This window comes from Camarhynchus parvulus, chromosome 15 (assembly GCF_901933205.1).
Source record: "Camarhynchus parvulus chromosome 15, STF_HiC, whole genome shotgun sequence".
NCBI lineage: Eukaryota > Metazoa > Chordata > Aves > Passeriformes > Thraupidae > Camarhynchus > Camarhynchus parvulus.
The window spans coordinates 3,859,717-3,876,024 of NC_044585.1; the positions used below are offsets into that span (position 1 = coordinate 3,859,717).

At 40.3% G+C, this 16,308-nt stretch overlaps 1 protein-coding gene across 9 annotated transcripts in view; it reads left to right on the forward strand.

Moving 5' to 3' along the window:
• Nucleotides 1-3,727: 3,727 nt before the first annotated feature.
• Nucleotides 3,728-16,308, forward strand: part of CIT (citron rho-interacting serine/threonine kinase) — a 68,022-nt gene continuing 55,441 nt past the window's right edge. For 8 of the 9 annotated variants that reach the window (XM_030958785.1, XM_030958788.1, XM_030958789.1 and 5 more), the window contains exons 1-9: nt 3,786-3,866; nt 4,365-4,490; nt 5,242-5,383; nt 6,659-6,834; nt 7,715-7,816; nt 8,015-8,157; nt 9,018-9,111; nt 10,469-10,672; nt 11,218-11,371. In XM_030958785.1, the coding sequence (XP_030814645.1) occupies nt 4,395-4,490; nt 5,242-5,383; nt 6,659-6,834; nt 7,715-7,816; nt 8,015-8,157; nt 9,018-9,111; nt 10,469-10,672; nt 11,218-11,371 (1,111 nt within the window). In that variant the 5' untranslated portion in view covers nt 3,786-3,866; nt 4,365-4,394. The other variant, XM_030958786.1, reaches the window with a different exon arrangement.

Consider the following 16,308-nt stretch of genomic DNA (forward strand, 5'->3'; position numbering starts at 1 on the left):
TTGCTTATCCCAGGAGGATGACAGCAGAGTGGTCTTTTTCCAAAAATTCTCAGGAGGAAATTAAAAATACTGCAGAAGGAAAGACAAAGTAATTGTTTTCCTGGTGATTATTTCTCGTTGCCTTCATATCTTTGATAAGGAATTTACTAACCTCTTCCATAACTCTTCTTCCCAAATCTGTGTTTTGCAAATATTCCTATCCCCTCTAGTGTGCATGACTATTATGTCAGGTTGGATACTTTGTGATAGTTTGGGAAAAGAAAGTGGAACAAAATGTGTCAGGAATCTAAGGATTATTTAGGTCCCATTAAGCAGTGGGGAGAGCTACACTTAGCAAGGGTTTATGACAGCATTGGAGTCAGCCAAGTTAAACCCTTTATTCTGAAACAGGCAGTGGTAACCCAGGTGTGATGTTAGGACTGAAGAAAGAGCTTGGTTTATTAAAACCTCTTTTAAATATTGGTGAGTTAGAGGAAGGGATAGAGCTGATAAAGACAAATTCTTTTTTGTTTTCATATAGTTATAGATTGACATATAGATTAGCTATGGTAAAGGCCTTGCTGAAGAGCATGATTTATTTCTGGCATCCACATCCCCTGGGAGCCTTGGCTGCAGACCCATCTGCATGTGCAGCATCACAATTTGGAAAGAAGAGAGCTGGAAAGATTTGCAAGGTAGGACAAAACCCCAGGTTTTTGGTCATCCTTAGCTCTTAGCACTGTGATTGCACAAGCCCTGTTTATTGTTTTCTGAGCATATATTCATTAGCACCTTGGGCACAGGCACGAGTGCTCAGTGCTCCACAGATGAAAAGATTTCCAAGTAATGCTGCTGTAAATACAGAAGTTCACAGCCAGATGGTGTTGGGGGGGACTTGGCAGCTCTGTGCCCATTAAAATATGGTGAGGTTAGTTAGGATGATATCTGAGCACCAGGCTCTTGGCAAAAACCTGGAGTACCTGCCTGCCTGGTCATTTACTTCTACATTTATGGGGTATCTTAGACCTCAGGCAAGCCTGAAGGGTGTTACTGTGACAAGCAATCCTGGGAACAGTCACCTTGGAGCACAATGCAGCAGCATGAGGGAGGAGAATTTGGGCCAAGGAAACAAAGGGAAATCCCTACTCTTATAATAAAATAATGTCAAACAGATGGTAACCAATTCAGTGCATGGTGAGATGTCAAAACATGTTGAGCACCATATTGGGACCTGCTTAGGGAAAATCACAGTGCTATTTATTCTGTTGCACTTTTGAACAACCTATTAATTTAATAGTAGGAATAAGCCCTTGCTTTGTACAGTTGCAGGTTTGCTGCTGCTCCTTCCAGTTAAGTGAGGTTGTACCCAGGAGCAGCTGTCAAGTTCAAGGAGTGATACATAATTTGGCTGTTACAAAGGACTGGTGCACTATGATTCCTCTTGATAAAAATATCAAAGGTAGGAAGGAATCATCACTTTCACTCTGAAGGCTTCAGATCATCAACTTAAACAAAAAGAAAATATGTGTTTTTCTGAACAGGTATGTATTCCTTTTTTTACCTGTGACAGTAGAAATGGGTACTGAGGTGTTAGCACTGAAACTGCACAGCTTTTCTCTCTCTCTTCTCCTCCCCTCATCTGCCACTTCAGTTGTTTTCCTACCATTTGATAACAGTTCTAGTGCAACTGCATTTTTATGCTACTATTTCATTTTGCTGCTAGACTTTTCCTGTTTACCTAAGTCTGTTACAGAGCAACAAAGAAGGAAAAAAACAGTACGTGATCTTGAATCACATGGCTGCTTCTAGCAAAATATGCATTTAAAAGCCTTCTTAAAGGGAACTAATGTAACTGGAGTCCTCACCTAAATGATGAGGAAAACTCTATCTGTCCCAAAAGGTTTTAAGAGCCAGCTTCTTTGCTTGCAAACAGCAAAAAAAAAAAAAATCTTTATTTGGAAAAATTAATTATAAATTAATTTACTGTAAATCAGTAAACTGATGCTATTGCTGGACCTGTTGGGCAGCTGAGAGAGGCCCGTGGTCCAGCCGAGCAGCTCCCCTGGCTGGTTAAATTTGGGATATTAAACACTAGTGAGCCAGTGTTTGTGCTCTGAAGGGAAAGGGGAGCATTAATGTACATGAGATGGGACCCTTAATGAGCCATCTCCTCTCTCAGTGTGGATGAGCTGTTCCACAGCATCCTGCAGAGAGGAGGGAAGGAGAATCATCCACACCTTGTGATTTGAACACAATACAGAACTGAGCTGTTCAGAAGGACAACCCAGGTCGTCTGCTGCCCCCATTTTCTAAATCCAAACTGATGTGCAGATGTGGTGGTATCCCCAGTGGAATTAGAAACAGTGGGGATATTTAACAATAATTCTGGCAGTTAAAACAGAGGGGTTAATGATATTTGCTGAGGAGATAGGCTGGACAGAGGAGCCTGAAGTTCTCTTAGTTTGGATGGCAGACTTGTTCAAAATCTAGGGTAGAGCACCTTTAGACATGGTAGGGCTCCAATATCAGGGGAGGATGTGGCATTTTACTAAAATGCACTACCATGGCAATTGCCCAGTTCATGCACAGGAAGCTCTTTACTGCATTTCTATTTAAGAGCTGATCTCCCTGGGAAATGCGGATGTGGATGAGACACAGCCAGTCACAGTGTCCTGAGTGGAGTCCAAAACCAAATTGGCAGTGCAGGTAGTGGACAATAAATTAGATTTTAAAAACTCTTTCAGGCTTTGTAACTTGAAATTAACCCAGCTATGTAAGTTTCAGATGAGAAATACACCACAAATATGGCAGTGTTCCAGGGGTGGACTGGGGGGTGTGAAAGGAAGCAGAAATCTGTAAAATGATTTGTATGAAGTCAATTGTAATAAATCCATCAGTGCATTACTTGATCAGCAAGATACCAAAACAGTATTAGCGTCATTAAAATGAATGTAAGAGATCAAACTAAGCAACATGATTATTTTTAAGGGCCACACCACACAGATTTCTGTTACCAGATTAAATCTTGCCCAGACACTGTCTAACAAGGGGCTGTGTTTTGCACCCCTGTGATGTCTGCAGGTCTCAGCAGTGCTCCCTGCCGATGGCCCACGGATATCTTGGCACGGATTCATCGGATCCCTGCTCACACAAGGTCATCCCGCACCCCACTGCAGCTTCTGACGGCGCCTCACTGACACAGGGCTGCCGAGCTGGAGGCCTTTCACCAGAGCCTCACTTTAAAGTTAATCACACTGTATTTGAATAAAACGGCCATTTGGAAAGGGTCATAAAGGTCAGGCAAGCATTTTACAGAATGAAATTTAAAGCTTCTGAAAACCTTTCCATTTCCCCTCTGGCTGCCCTACCTGGCAGCAGCTACTGCCAACTATGACGTCTAGGGTAGGGCTGAGCCAGCTCCACTCAGAACCACTGGGAATGAGTCATTTTTCCCTTTTAAGATTCGGCACAGGAAAATAAACAAACAAACAAAAAGGACGTGAAATACACGACAAGCGCGAGCAAACCCGTGAGGGCAGAGCAGCGCCAGCGGTGTCCGAAGGCCCTTCTGTGCTCCCTCCGGAGCTGGGGAAGCCCCACGGCACCGGAGCCCCCTCACTGTCCCCTCAGGGTCCCCTCAGAGCCCACAGCCGCTCCCGCCCTCACGGGGCCGCCGCCACACCCAGGCAGGGCTTCCGACCCCGTCGGCCCGCGATTGGCCCGCGCCGCCGTACCGGAAGTGACGTCAGGAGCCCCACGCCCACCGCGCCGTTCAAACGCTGGCGGCGGTAAAAGTGGGGCGCGCGCGGGGGTTGACGGGGCCCGGGGGGCTCCGGGAACGGGGCGACCCTGAGAGGGAACGGGGTTTGGAACAGGGTGGCACTGAGGTGGGGACGGGGTTTGGAACAGGGTGGCGCTGAGGGGGAAACGGAGCTTGGGATGGGGCAGCTCTGAGAGGGACCCGGGGCTTGGCACGGGGCAGCTCTGAGGGGGACCCGGGGCTCGGGATGGGGCAGCTCTGAGGGGAACCCTGGTCTGCCCGCTGTAACCTCCGGGGTCTGGGGGGCTCCGCGCCCTCCCAGCGAGGTGGTGGGGTCACCGTCCCTGGAGGTTGTTAAGGAAAGGTTGGCCGAGGCGCTGGGTGCCACGGGGAAGGTGGCACGGTGGGGTTCATTCACTGGATGGTCTCGGAGGGTCTTCTTCAATGTAATTCTTTCTGTGCTTCTCCCCACTTTAATTGCTGGGGTGCTCCCAGCCTTTAAACTTATAAATTTTGTCCCCGAGGAAAAGTAGATGTTGCTTAAATTACATCTCCTCTCATCCATATTTTTTGCTTAGAGTCAGCCAGCCAAGTGCTTCCTGAATGTCCCTGTTCCCTTTTTCAGGCACTCGTTTCTATGAGATAAGCTGTAAAGATGTTGAAGTTTAAATGTGGAGCCCGAAATCCAGTCGAGGCAGGACCAATGGAGCCCCTCACCAGCCGAGTGTCTCGGCTAAATCTGCTCTTTCAGGTGAAGGACATCTGGCCTGGGAGCAGCTGATCTTGGTTTTATCCTTGTCTATCCCCAGGATCTCAAAATACAGCTTTGCATGCTGATGCTGAAACCATGCCTGAGTTGTTCTTTGGGGTAAAAGAAAAGGGTGAAGTTCAAAGCGTACCTGGTTTGCACAAAATTCAGTGGATAGTGACTGGTCTTATGTTTTGTGCATCTGCTGATGTTTTAGCCTGATCGATTTTTCCGTTTAAATATGTAATATTGCTTTCTGTAATCTCTAGTTTTTTCATGAGTGAAGGAGCTGTGGGTTTGTCCCAAGATGAACTTACCTAAGGGGCTGCTTTTTCATCATCTGAGGTCCAACAGCTTTTCCTTCCAGAGCTACTGTTGATGCTGATTTCTTCAATTGTTTGTACCCTGTAAAGTCCTGCATTGTGCACTGTCAAGGAAAAGGCCAGTCAGATCAGAGTCATCAGGAGGATATAGGTTGTTAAAATTTGAATCATAACTTTTTTTGAGACTGCTAGTTTAGTTGCTTGAAACATTAAAGGATTGCTTTGTCTACAAGAAAAATACCTGTAGCAGCTATTACAAATAGACATAGTGAGTTGATATATTTACCTCACACTTCTGTATAATTTGCCTAATTTCTGAAGTAGTGATTTTAAAATGGATATATATTATCTGCTCTATACATCTGTTATTGATTTGAGGCTTTTCATTGTTGTCTGAGACTCCATCTGCTGTTGCTGCTTTTTTTTTCCAGGGGAAGCCACTCTTTGTGACTCAACAGCAGATGTCTCCTCTCTCCCGGGAAGGCATCCTTGATTCATTATTTGTTCTTTTTGAAGAATGCAGAAACCCTGCTTTAATGAAAATTAAACATGTTGGCAACTTTGTCAAGAAGTGTAAGTTTGTTTACACTAATTTTCAGGTGTCACTTTATAAAACAGTTCTTAAGAATCTGGATGTTAGAGTAATGCTTTAGTTGCTTTGATTGTAACCCAGGACTTTGAGCATCTGATTTTTTGTTGGCAGACTCAGCTCTGCAAAGGGGATCTTGGCAATCTTGGTAAGGATTTGTTCAGGTCCAAGAAGATCAAATGCGAGTGGCTTTTGAAGTGCTGTGACTCAAATGTGCCTCCTTCTTAGTCTGTACCGTATTTATATTTGAAGTGGTATTTTCTTGGAAAGTGAGTACTGGCTACAGCAAAGCTCTGAGTGTGCACCACAGAAGGATGTCAGAAGTTGAGAGCAGGGTGGTGACTATCAGAAAAAAAGATTTGAGAGAGAAACTTGGTAATCTCTGGCTCTTTCAAAATAATACCTTTTGGATTCCATGTGTTACCCAAGTTCTGCATGTGTAACTTGTAAAGAGTATTTCTGTGCTTCAGAAATACAGGTCCTAAAGGAGTAAATATTTTATTGATAATGTGCCCAGATTCCTTTTGGGGAAGAGCAAAGAAAATTTCCATCAATTTTTCCATTAAGATGTAGCAGAAAGACATTTGATTTCAAGTAACATGTTGTGCCCCCTGTTATAATTCTGCCCAATGGTTTGTAGGTATTATCAGCAGACAGTAATTTTCTGCTAGTTTGAAGAATTTTTAGAACAATCTCCTGTGAGTGACTGATTATCACAGGGCATGCTGGCTGGAACTAGTCAGTGGAAGACTTGAGCTGAATATCTGCAGTAAATGCCTGTGGTTGGTTGTTAGACAATAGACTGGTGCCTCCCTCAGGCAGAGGAGCAAACCCTGCCCCTGGACTAGAACTTGCTGGGTAAAGCCCTCATGTTTAGAGAATGTACTTTGTATTGATAAAGGATGGCTGGAAAGAAATTAGGAACCAAAGAGGTTCTCAGCCTCTGATGTTATGAATGGGACAGAATTATGGTTGCCATGGGAACTGTCTTATCATTTCCTGATCCTTTTGTATGTACCATATTTCAGACTTAACTCTGCATTGATACAGTCTTTTTCTAGTTCTGATGCATGCTGTTATTTTTAAGAAGCATATTCTGGAAAGATTTAACATTTCTTGAGAATCTGGAACTGAATGTTGGGATTTTTTTAGTTTTGGTTTGCTGGAGCTTTTTAAATTTTATTCCCCAGTTTCGATGTTGTCTCTTTTTTATGAAATGCCAGTTGCCAAATGTAAAAATAAGTATTTTATTTTTATAGATGCAGAGGCTATCGCTGAACTAAAGGAACTGCAACCCAGTGTGAAGGACTTTGAAGTAAAGAGTGTGGTTGGCTGTGGTCACTTTGCAGATGTCAAAGTAGTGAGAGAGAAAGTCACTGGTGATGTCTATGCTATGAAGGTGATGAGCAAGGAGTCCTTGCTGGCACAGGAGCACGTATGTATATTTTTCTGTTATGAGACTAGGAGGATAAATTGCAATTTGTTGAACACTTCCTTTCTGTCACTATTATTAGAACTGAGTTAAAAATATATCTTGAGAAAGTACATCCTGCATTTGAGTGAAGCAATAAATTTGTGTGTAGCTTTGCTGTGTTTAAAAGTCATTGTCACAGTCTATGGGTCTGTTGGGTGAGGTGCCATCCTCAGGTACCAAAACATGGCCCTTGTTGTAAAGAGTTTCCCATCTAATTATAAGAAAAGAAAAACAGATAATGAAAACACTGAATCAGTATTGATCTTGTTGAAGATGGTTTGAATTTTCAGACAATCTATTCATTAAGGTTTTTTTTTATTTTAAAGAGCAAAGTAGAATGTCAGGAGTGGGTGTGAAGGCAAACTGTGGTGACTGGATTTTTATGGAGAGCCTCTCGCTAGCTTGAGAAATGTGTTACTTGGAAACTTAAAAAAGGGATAATGGAGGTTGTTCTCATAGTTTGGTGAGAAACAGAAGTTAATCTTTGCTGACATGAGATGACAAGTAGGACAGGGATACTCCATGAGAGACTTCATGAATTTATACAATATCTGGATCAGTTGTTCCCAATACATGGTGCACTAAGGTTGCTCCTGATATCCCTCAGCATTGTTTGGGGCTAGGAGAAATGGAACCCAACTAAAATTACCCTTTCTGGGGCACAGATTGACAAGAAAGCAAAGTATGGTGCTACCCTCACATGGCACTTGCTCAGGAAACAGCACTTAATAATTTCAGTGTAATTTTTTTTGTGATGTGTGCCAAGTTTTTCTAAAACTAGGTGATTATAATGTATTCTCACTCCCTCTCATCATGATGTAACTGAACACTTTTTTGGTAGGTGTCATTTTTTGAGGAAGAACGCAGCATATTAGCTCAGAGCACCAGCCCATGGATTCCACAGTTACAGTATGCATTTCAAGACAAGAAAAATCTCTACTTGGTAATGCCTAGTTTTTGATTTTCTCCTCTATTGAACACCATTGTTGTTGGTTTATTAAAGAATAATGTGATGGTTGAAATGTGCTTGTTTTCTGTAAATTTTCCTGCACTATGTTGCACTGTTTGATATATGCCCAGTGTCATACTGGGGAGTTGAATGGACTATCTTGTATATCTGTTCCTTTAAAATTGTGTGTAGGTTATGGAGTATCAGCCTGGAGGGGATTTGCTGTCACTCTTAAACAGATATGAGGACCAGCTTGATGAGAATATGGTGCAGTTCTACCTTGCAGAGTTGGTTTTGGCCATTCACAGTGTCCATCAGATGGGTTATGTCCACCGGTATGTCAAGGTTCCTTTGGGTGCTTCTATATTCTGTCCTCTTTCAGTATTTCACATGCTGTGTCAGAGGACAGAATTAGAAAATTAATCAGACTCCCAGCTATAATTGTAGCTCAGGGCATTAACTTTGATGTAAAGTTCAGACCAATATCAAGAAAGGATTGTTACATACATTTTTCTGGATGCTCAGTAAAAAGAAGCCTTAATGTTGCACTATAAAAAATTTAAATATTTTCCATGGATTGCTGCTTTTGGCACCAAATACTATAGGGAATTAATGTAATTGTTAAAAATGGTTGTGTGCTGATCGGTGAACAGGGCAGTATAGGATGTTGGAGTAGTTAAATATCACAGAGTTTTCTCTCAGGGCTTGGAGACTGTTACTGTGTGCATTTTCAAATCATACTGGTATTTCAAAAAACTATTCCATTCTGAGGGTGTGGAAATGTTAGGCAGTATATTATGTTCCAAGAGCTTGTAGTGAGTACACTTAGAGCATGGGCTGTGGCTTTCTAGTGCAAGGTCACTGCCTGAATTTGGAAGATGTGCAGAATAAGTCGTGAGGGAGTTTGGGAAGAAAAATATAAAATACTTTACTGCAACTCAGTTACAATGTGGTCGAGGTGCAAAATCACCTTCTCTTTTCATCTGCTGTCAATAATTATTAACCTTCCATGAAATAAGGAGAGCTGTAATACCTCCATATTTGCTTGGAAACAGAGCAATTTTTGGAAAAAGGCTCCCACTTGAAAGGCTTTATGCATGTGGTTGAGTATAGCTGAATAGGGATATCCTGTTATCTGGATGTGCCAGTAGGGAATCGTCTGGAAAGGTTCTGATTGCTTTCTTCTGGCTTACAGGGACATCAAACCAGAGAATGTTCTTATTGACAGAACAGGACACATTAAACTGGTGGACTTTGGGTCAGCTGCCAAAATGACAGTAAACAAAACGGTAATAATGTGGATTTAAACTTTGTCTGTACCTTGTTTGGATAGTCCAGTTGAAAAAGGAAAACTAACTTGGTATCTGTTCTTTGATTACACCTTGCTCTTCTTTCTTCTGCCTTTCTTGTCCACTATGGAATCTATTCACAATTGTATTTTTCCATTTGTGAATGACTTTTCAAGCGTGAGCTCAAGTATCTTTTGTCGCCCTCAGCAGATACATATTTCCTTAATAAAATATTCATACACAAGAAAGGTAAAGGTAAGTCTGCTTTCTCATGGTGCTGCACTGTGATACAAAATCATATTTCTACAGGTTCTTACAGCTGTTCCATGCTGTGTTTAAAGGGGACATGGATTTATAGTTGGAATGAAAATTGTGCCTGTTGTAACTAAGTTCACATAACTTTGAAGACTGGGGAGCTCTTGATCAAAATGAGTCACATTTAAATATTCTGGGCTTCACTCACCACAAAGTACTGCATCAAATCTAAATCAGGGGAGTTTTTTATAAGTTGCTTGTAAGTTTTGGTAACTGCACACAACTTGCAGTGAAAATTTTTAAAATTTAAATGTGTCTAAGTGAGAACATGAAGTTCTGTACCATATTTCTGTCTTGTTTTACAGTTTTTATTTTTCCATAACATTTTCTTTGTAATGTGATTCTTAATATCCTGTTTTTCCCTGCTCTTACATTTTCAGTGCTTCTCTGCATTGCATTTTCCTTTGAAATTTTTTCTTCACGCTATCTCTTCGGTCACTCATAGGTTTTTGTGTTAGCCTGCCTCCTGTTTTGTTTCATTCTTTATGCCACTCAGTACAAAAATGGTTGTAGCATTGGCTCCTGAATTACCTTTTTAAGCAGTCCAGAAATTCAAATAATAGTACTTTGCTGATCATGAACACTAGGTAAAAGGGATGACAGAGAATGTAATGAGGGCAGGAAATATTTCTGTCTGAACTTGACCATTTTTGAAATTTCAGCTATGATGTCCCTGTTAATACTAGTTGAAGCAGAGTGTGTTTGCTGTTTAAAACAAACATCAGTTTAGTATTTCTATGCTTTTTGGGATGCTACTTTTCTACTTTAGCAGTTTGTACTTTATAGTAACAATTAGCTTTGATAATTTGGCTCTTTATATCAAATAGTTCTCTTTGTTTATCAGCAGTTTCCTTAACCTGGTGCTTATTTGCTAAACAGCTTTGGTTAAAAATGCTTTCTTAAAATTCACATGGAGGGCTGAAAATTGTCTTGTTAAAAAAATAAAAAAGAGGTGAGGGGGAATATAAAACCTTTGTTTTATTACCAAGATGCCATTGAACAGAAAGTGCTGTAATTTCACTTGGTTTATTTTTGCTCCCAGGTAAATGCCAGGCTCCCTGTGGGCACACCTGACTACATGGCACCAGAGATGCTGACAGGGTTGGGAGGGGATGGCAAAGCCTCCTATGGCCCTGAGTGTGACTGGTGGTCCCTTGGAGTCATTGCCTATGAAATGATCTATGGAAGGTCTCCCTTCACTGAAGGCACTTCAGCAAAAACTTTCAATAACATCATGAACTTCCAGGTAGAGACATCTCCCTCCCTGTTCTCAAGTAAAAAGGCTGCAACTAAAGGCTGTTTTTCTCTGCTTTACATAAAAGCTTATGGATGCCTTACTTTGTCATGTTCATCAAATATTTGGAATATATGCACTGTGTTGTATTTATATTATAAATTATAGGTATTATAGGTATCAAGTTATTTTTTGTAACAGGTGTCATCATCCCCAATTAAAAAAATCCTATGACCCACCCTTTGGAGGTTTGTGAGAATTTTCTGGGGAAATGTCTTGTTTTACTCTTCCATTTGTGTGTACCATTGGCCATTGTTCAGCATAAGATACTGACCTGGGATACCATTTGCCTGGGTGGGAATGGTTGTTCCTGTGTTCTTATCTTTACTGCAGTAAATGCATATAAAAGCCTACTTGGATAAAATGCACCACGCTTTTATTTGTGTGCTATAAATATTCATCCTTTGTACCTGACATATCTCAGAATAATGAAACTTAATCTTCCTGTTCTGAGCCTGTTTTCCTACCAAGCAGAAATCCATTTCTTTCTAATGCAGAGATTTCTGAAGTTCCCAGAGGATGTGAAAGTTAGCAGTGACTTTCTTGACCTGATCCAGAGCCTGCTCTGTGGGCAGAAGGAAAGGCTGGGTTATGAGGATCTTTGCTGCCATCCATTCTTTTCTAAAATTGACTGGAACAATATCCGTAATTGTAAGTAGAATAAAATTGTATTTATAAACAATTTCTGGTTTTTTTTGGTACTGGGAAAATTTGTACAATGAGTATTAAAGTGTGTTTGATCTGAATTATTCCTAATGAAACAGGACTGGTTCCTGGAGCAGGTGTTTTTAACAAAACAGCTCATTTTGGTTTTTGCAAAGGCTATGTTAACATCTCAGGTAAAAATTGTAAGGTAAGAGGATGTTTTATTAAACTCCGCATGAATTCCTGATGCAATTGCCATATTACTGCAGGCACTGGACTGGAAAACCAAAATGGTCCTCTCCATGTCCTTCTTCAGATTAGAAGGCATCAGTATGTTTTTTCAGGCCTTTCCCGCTTCAGTTTGCTAATTTTTGGCTTCATCTTTTATTGTTGCTGTTGAATCTTCAGGTTTCTCTTTTGTTACTTGTGGACCAACTTTACTTAAGGTTGGATTATTTTCTGTCGTTCCAGTAGGTGATGAAATGTCTGTGGCCATAAGGGCCATTGGAGCTTTTTGTCAAAGTCAATGGGGATAATGTATTACTGCTTTTTTTGGTGAAAAATCTGTTAATTCAACCAGGAATAGAATAAAACCAGTGAACCAGATAATTCTCTATGCAGAAAACTGTTTATAATACTATGCAAGCAATGGAATTTGGTATTTGGAAGTACTGAGGCACCAGCTCCATGGCAAAAGCAAATACTTCACAGTTCATCAGTGATCTCTGTATGGGGATCTGATCGTGTTGGAGAGTATTTTAAATTATTTGGATTGTAAGATTATCTGGACTAGCAACATGTCTGCCTTATGTTTTTTGTCAAATATGCTGTAAGGGAATGATTCTGCTCCATTTTCCATGATAAATTGCTAAGCGAGTCCTTCTACTTTTGATGACTATCTCACTACTTCAGCTGTCAGCTCCACAGACTGTTTGCTCACTTTTCTGTCGATTCATTAATTTTGAACTTGTGGAGCTGCTGTTCTGTTAAATTCCATTGTTTCTGCCCTTTGAGAGCCATTGAGCCTGGAGCCCTTTTCATCACTTTAGCATACTTTTCCCAGTGCTCTCTGCCTTCTCTCCCTAGAGCCCTGCCTAAGCCACCAGGTTCTGTTCCTGAATTTAGTGTTGCATTTATATCATGTTACCTCAGATATAGAGAGAAGAATGACATGTGAGCGTATGTTCTGGTGTTTCCTTGGCAATTGCCTGTCTAGTATTCACACAGCTGCAGGAGTTAATGGAGCGTTTTGCCAATTTGTGTGACAGCAGTGATGCTGATGGACAAGCCACTAGGCAGCCCTGGTGTGGTTATAATGTTGGAATAACCATTTGGGGTTTAAAAAATCCCATTTCTGTCTGCAGCTGGCCAGCAGATTGCATCATTCCCTGTAATATCCACACCTTCCTACTGGGAGGTTTCATGCAGTTTTGACCCCTCATTTTGTTGTTATGCCTCATACTTGATAAACCCCCACAGTAACTGGCGCAAAACACAGCAGTGTCTGTGCTTCAAGCAGCGGATTCAATGTATCACCTATTGCTTTGCTCTCAGTAGTGGTTCTCCCTGTGCTGATTTTTCTGAGCAGTCTTGCTGTCATTCTGTTCAAAACCTGGGTCAGATTTGACCTGGGCTATCTAAAAGCTAAAGGCTTCTTTCTAATCTTGACCTCTGCTGATAGTGGTGTTTAACTGGAGAAATGGCAGCTTGAGAAGATGGGTGGTGGAAGAGGTCATAGGATTTAGATTTACATTAAAGAATCTCACTACCCCAAGTTAATCTGGTCAAAGACTTTAAGGTTATGGAGTGTTGGGACTGGGTGATCCTAAAGCCAACTGAAGTAACTCTGATCCACAATTGTTAGACAAATTCTGTGTCAGTCTAGTCAGACTTTCCTACAGTCTATCAGGGCAGTGATGTAATTCCTATTTCAGGCTGAGCAAGGTAGTGAAAAAAATTGGTACCTTTGCCTTGCAGGTATTTAGTTATCGTGCTGGGAGCTCCAGGATAGCCATTCTTAATACACTGATTTTGGTTAAGAATGTGTCATTAAGGGGCTTTTCAGTGTTACACTTTGTTGTTATGGTAACCTATGAAACACTTGACTTTTTAGTAAACCCCTTTCCAAAAGATCATTGCCTCTAAAAAAGGCTCCCAACTTCCCTGGGTCCAAGTAATGTATTTGTAGAAGCAGCTCTTAAGTTACAGAAACAGAATCAAACAATTAAACCTAAAGTCAGGTTTATTTGAATTTGTCTCAACAGGTGATTTTTCCTCTTTGTTGGAGTATTGTACTGAAACACACTTATTGATTCTGCTCTCTGTTGCTCTCTTTCTTTTTTCTGCTATTTTATGACTTCTAAAGCTTATTAAAAAAACCCACCTGCAAACAGATACCATTACACTTCCTCCCCAAAAATAAAATAAACTAAAACTTTCAAAAGTTTTTGTTCACTTACTGAAGAATTTTCTGAAAGTATTTTGGAATTTATTTACCTGAAATAAGCATATTTCTGTCTGTGTTTCAGCTAAATGATCAGGTATTTCACTAGACAGTTGATAAGAGAACCATTCGAGTACCTAAGAAGTATCTAAAATCAGAGGTAGAGAATGGGGGAATGGCATACTTGAGTTACCAGCAACAAGGCTGCATTCTGTATAATCTGAGGATTTTTTTGCTTGTCTTTTGTTATTTGACATCCATAAACTGCATCAGCTTTTTAATTTGGAATCAAAAATCTGCTTGCTGAAGTCTAGCTGGGAGATGGTCAGAAAACTTTCATCTGTGTACAGCATAAAGAGCCTTTCATTTTAAGAATTGCTTTGTAATTACAGTCCAAGAATGGAATGGCATATTTGGACTTGCACATGAAACTATATATATGAAAAGACCGGAGTTAATGTCTTGTGCAAACAGAAGAACTTGAGAAAGTATTAAAGACTGATTTTTAAACTGTTTTCTGCTGTTAAAGAGGCAGGACCCAAATCTCATTATTCATAAGTCTAAGACACTTCTCCTTATGAACACCACGTTGTCATTCAGGATGTTAACAGTTACACATTGTAGTGTTTCATTTAAATTTCTGTCTTCAGAAAAATGTGTTGACTTGTTTCTTGACATGGAGATCACTTGCACTGCAGATTGGAAATCACTTTTATTAATAGAAATGTATGTGTTGGATCATTGTCTTGACAAAACACTAAAGGTGTTCAGATAATATTGTAATGATAGGTTAGAACTAGCATGGTGCCTTTTTTATACGTGGTCTTAGCAAAAATTTCCTTTAGTTTCATCACTGGGATTTTCTATTTTTCTTTCCTAACACTTTCTCAAATAGGTCTGTTAGAGCCTGAGGAAGAGGAATGCCTAACCTATTTAAAAAGGCTGTGTGGATGCTTTTCCTCAGAAAGCATTTATAGATCACCTTGTAGATCAAGAAGAGACACATTTTTATCCTTAAGAAACATCCTGTATTGCCTTTAAGTTTCCTATTTCAGTTGAGTCTTTCACTGTCCCAGGGGAAATGCAGTCTCTCTTTTCTGAATTTGCATGAAAATATTTTGAAAGGATGGAAAGACCTGGTTAAGGCAATGTTCTTTGTACCAGTCATAAATACACACACTGAGGCAGAGTTTTAAAAAAAAAGGCTTTTTTCCATAAGAGACACTTTATCTAATCTTAATGATAAACTGATTAAAGTACTGGAGTATGTGTGGTAGTTTTGGATTTTTCCTTTTTTCTTTTTCCTTTTTTCTTTTTCTTTTTTTTTCTTATACTTAGCAACCTACAACACCCCCTTTTCCTCTGAAAGTCATTCTTTGGAACAGATGGAAGAGGGTTACATCCTTCCACAAGTGGGGATGTATCTAGGCAAGGAATTGGCTTTTTTAAAACATGCAGTTCTCCACAAGATACTTTAAATGGTAAACAGAACATGTACGTTGTTGTAACGTGTCGGGGAAAAAAGGAGCTCTTTGTACCCAACCAGTTTGTGTGAGTAGAAGCACTGGGTTTACTGTCTTCTTGAGTAATACTTTTGGGTGAGCCTGAGAAAAGTGCAAATTTGTCACCTTGTCAGATGTGATGGCATGGTGTTCACATTTATTTCTCAGAGGCTTATCTTGACCTCTGCTGAAGGATCCTTCCCTTTAAAGAAGCAACTGATAAGCACATCAATGTATTTGCATTCACCAGTCTTCATTTTGTTCTGAAAGTGCTATAGTTGTGTGACAGCTTTCTGATTTTAAACAAGAAATAATAACTTAACTAGACGTTATGCCATGGTGTGACCCACACTTGAGAACAAAGTTGCTTGTCTGTTTTAGCTTGGTTTTACAAGGCTACTCTGTTTTTTCTGTGGGTATTTTGGACATCAGATAAAGGACTCCTTAGTCTGAGGAATAAAAATCTATGAGGAAGCTACCAAATAATTAGCAACATCACACAGAGTGGATCTAGTTTTGTTTTTTTCTAAGTTATTCCCTCTTACTGCTAAGTGATATTTTCCTCCAACAGCTGAAACTTCTTCAGAAGTTCTGCTTCTCATTTTTAGCCACTGTTCACAAGTTCAGAACTACTTAACATCTAGAGGTGTTTTTGTCAAATGACTGTTCCAAGTTTTCTCTTTAGTTGCTACTACTTCTTGATACAAATATTGTAACAAAGTTATACTGCAGAGTTGCAGAGATTTTGGACTGTTTTGCATGTGGTTTGGGTAGCAATTCTTATTGTTGGTAAGAGGGACAACTTTCTTTTTAATTGCAAGGCCCTGAAGATGACTCTTAAGATCTTCTTTGCTAATTTCTGGTGGGAAGTAAGGCTTTAGATGTCTCTTTCAGAGATGAAGTTAAATCTGTCAGGCTCTGGGGAGGACAGAACAGGGTGCTCGTACCCTTATGAAAAGGCAGCTAAGTTGGTTTTTGCTACCCCTTTAAAAATGTTC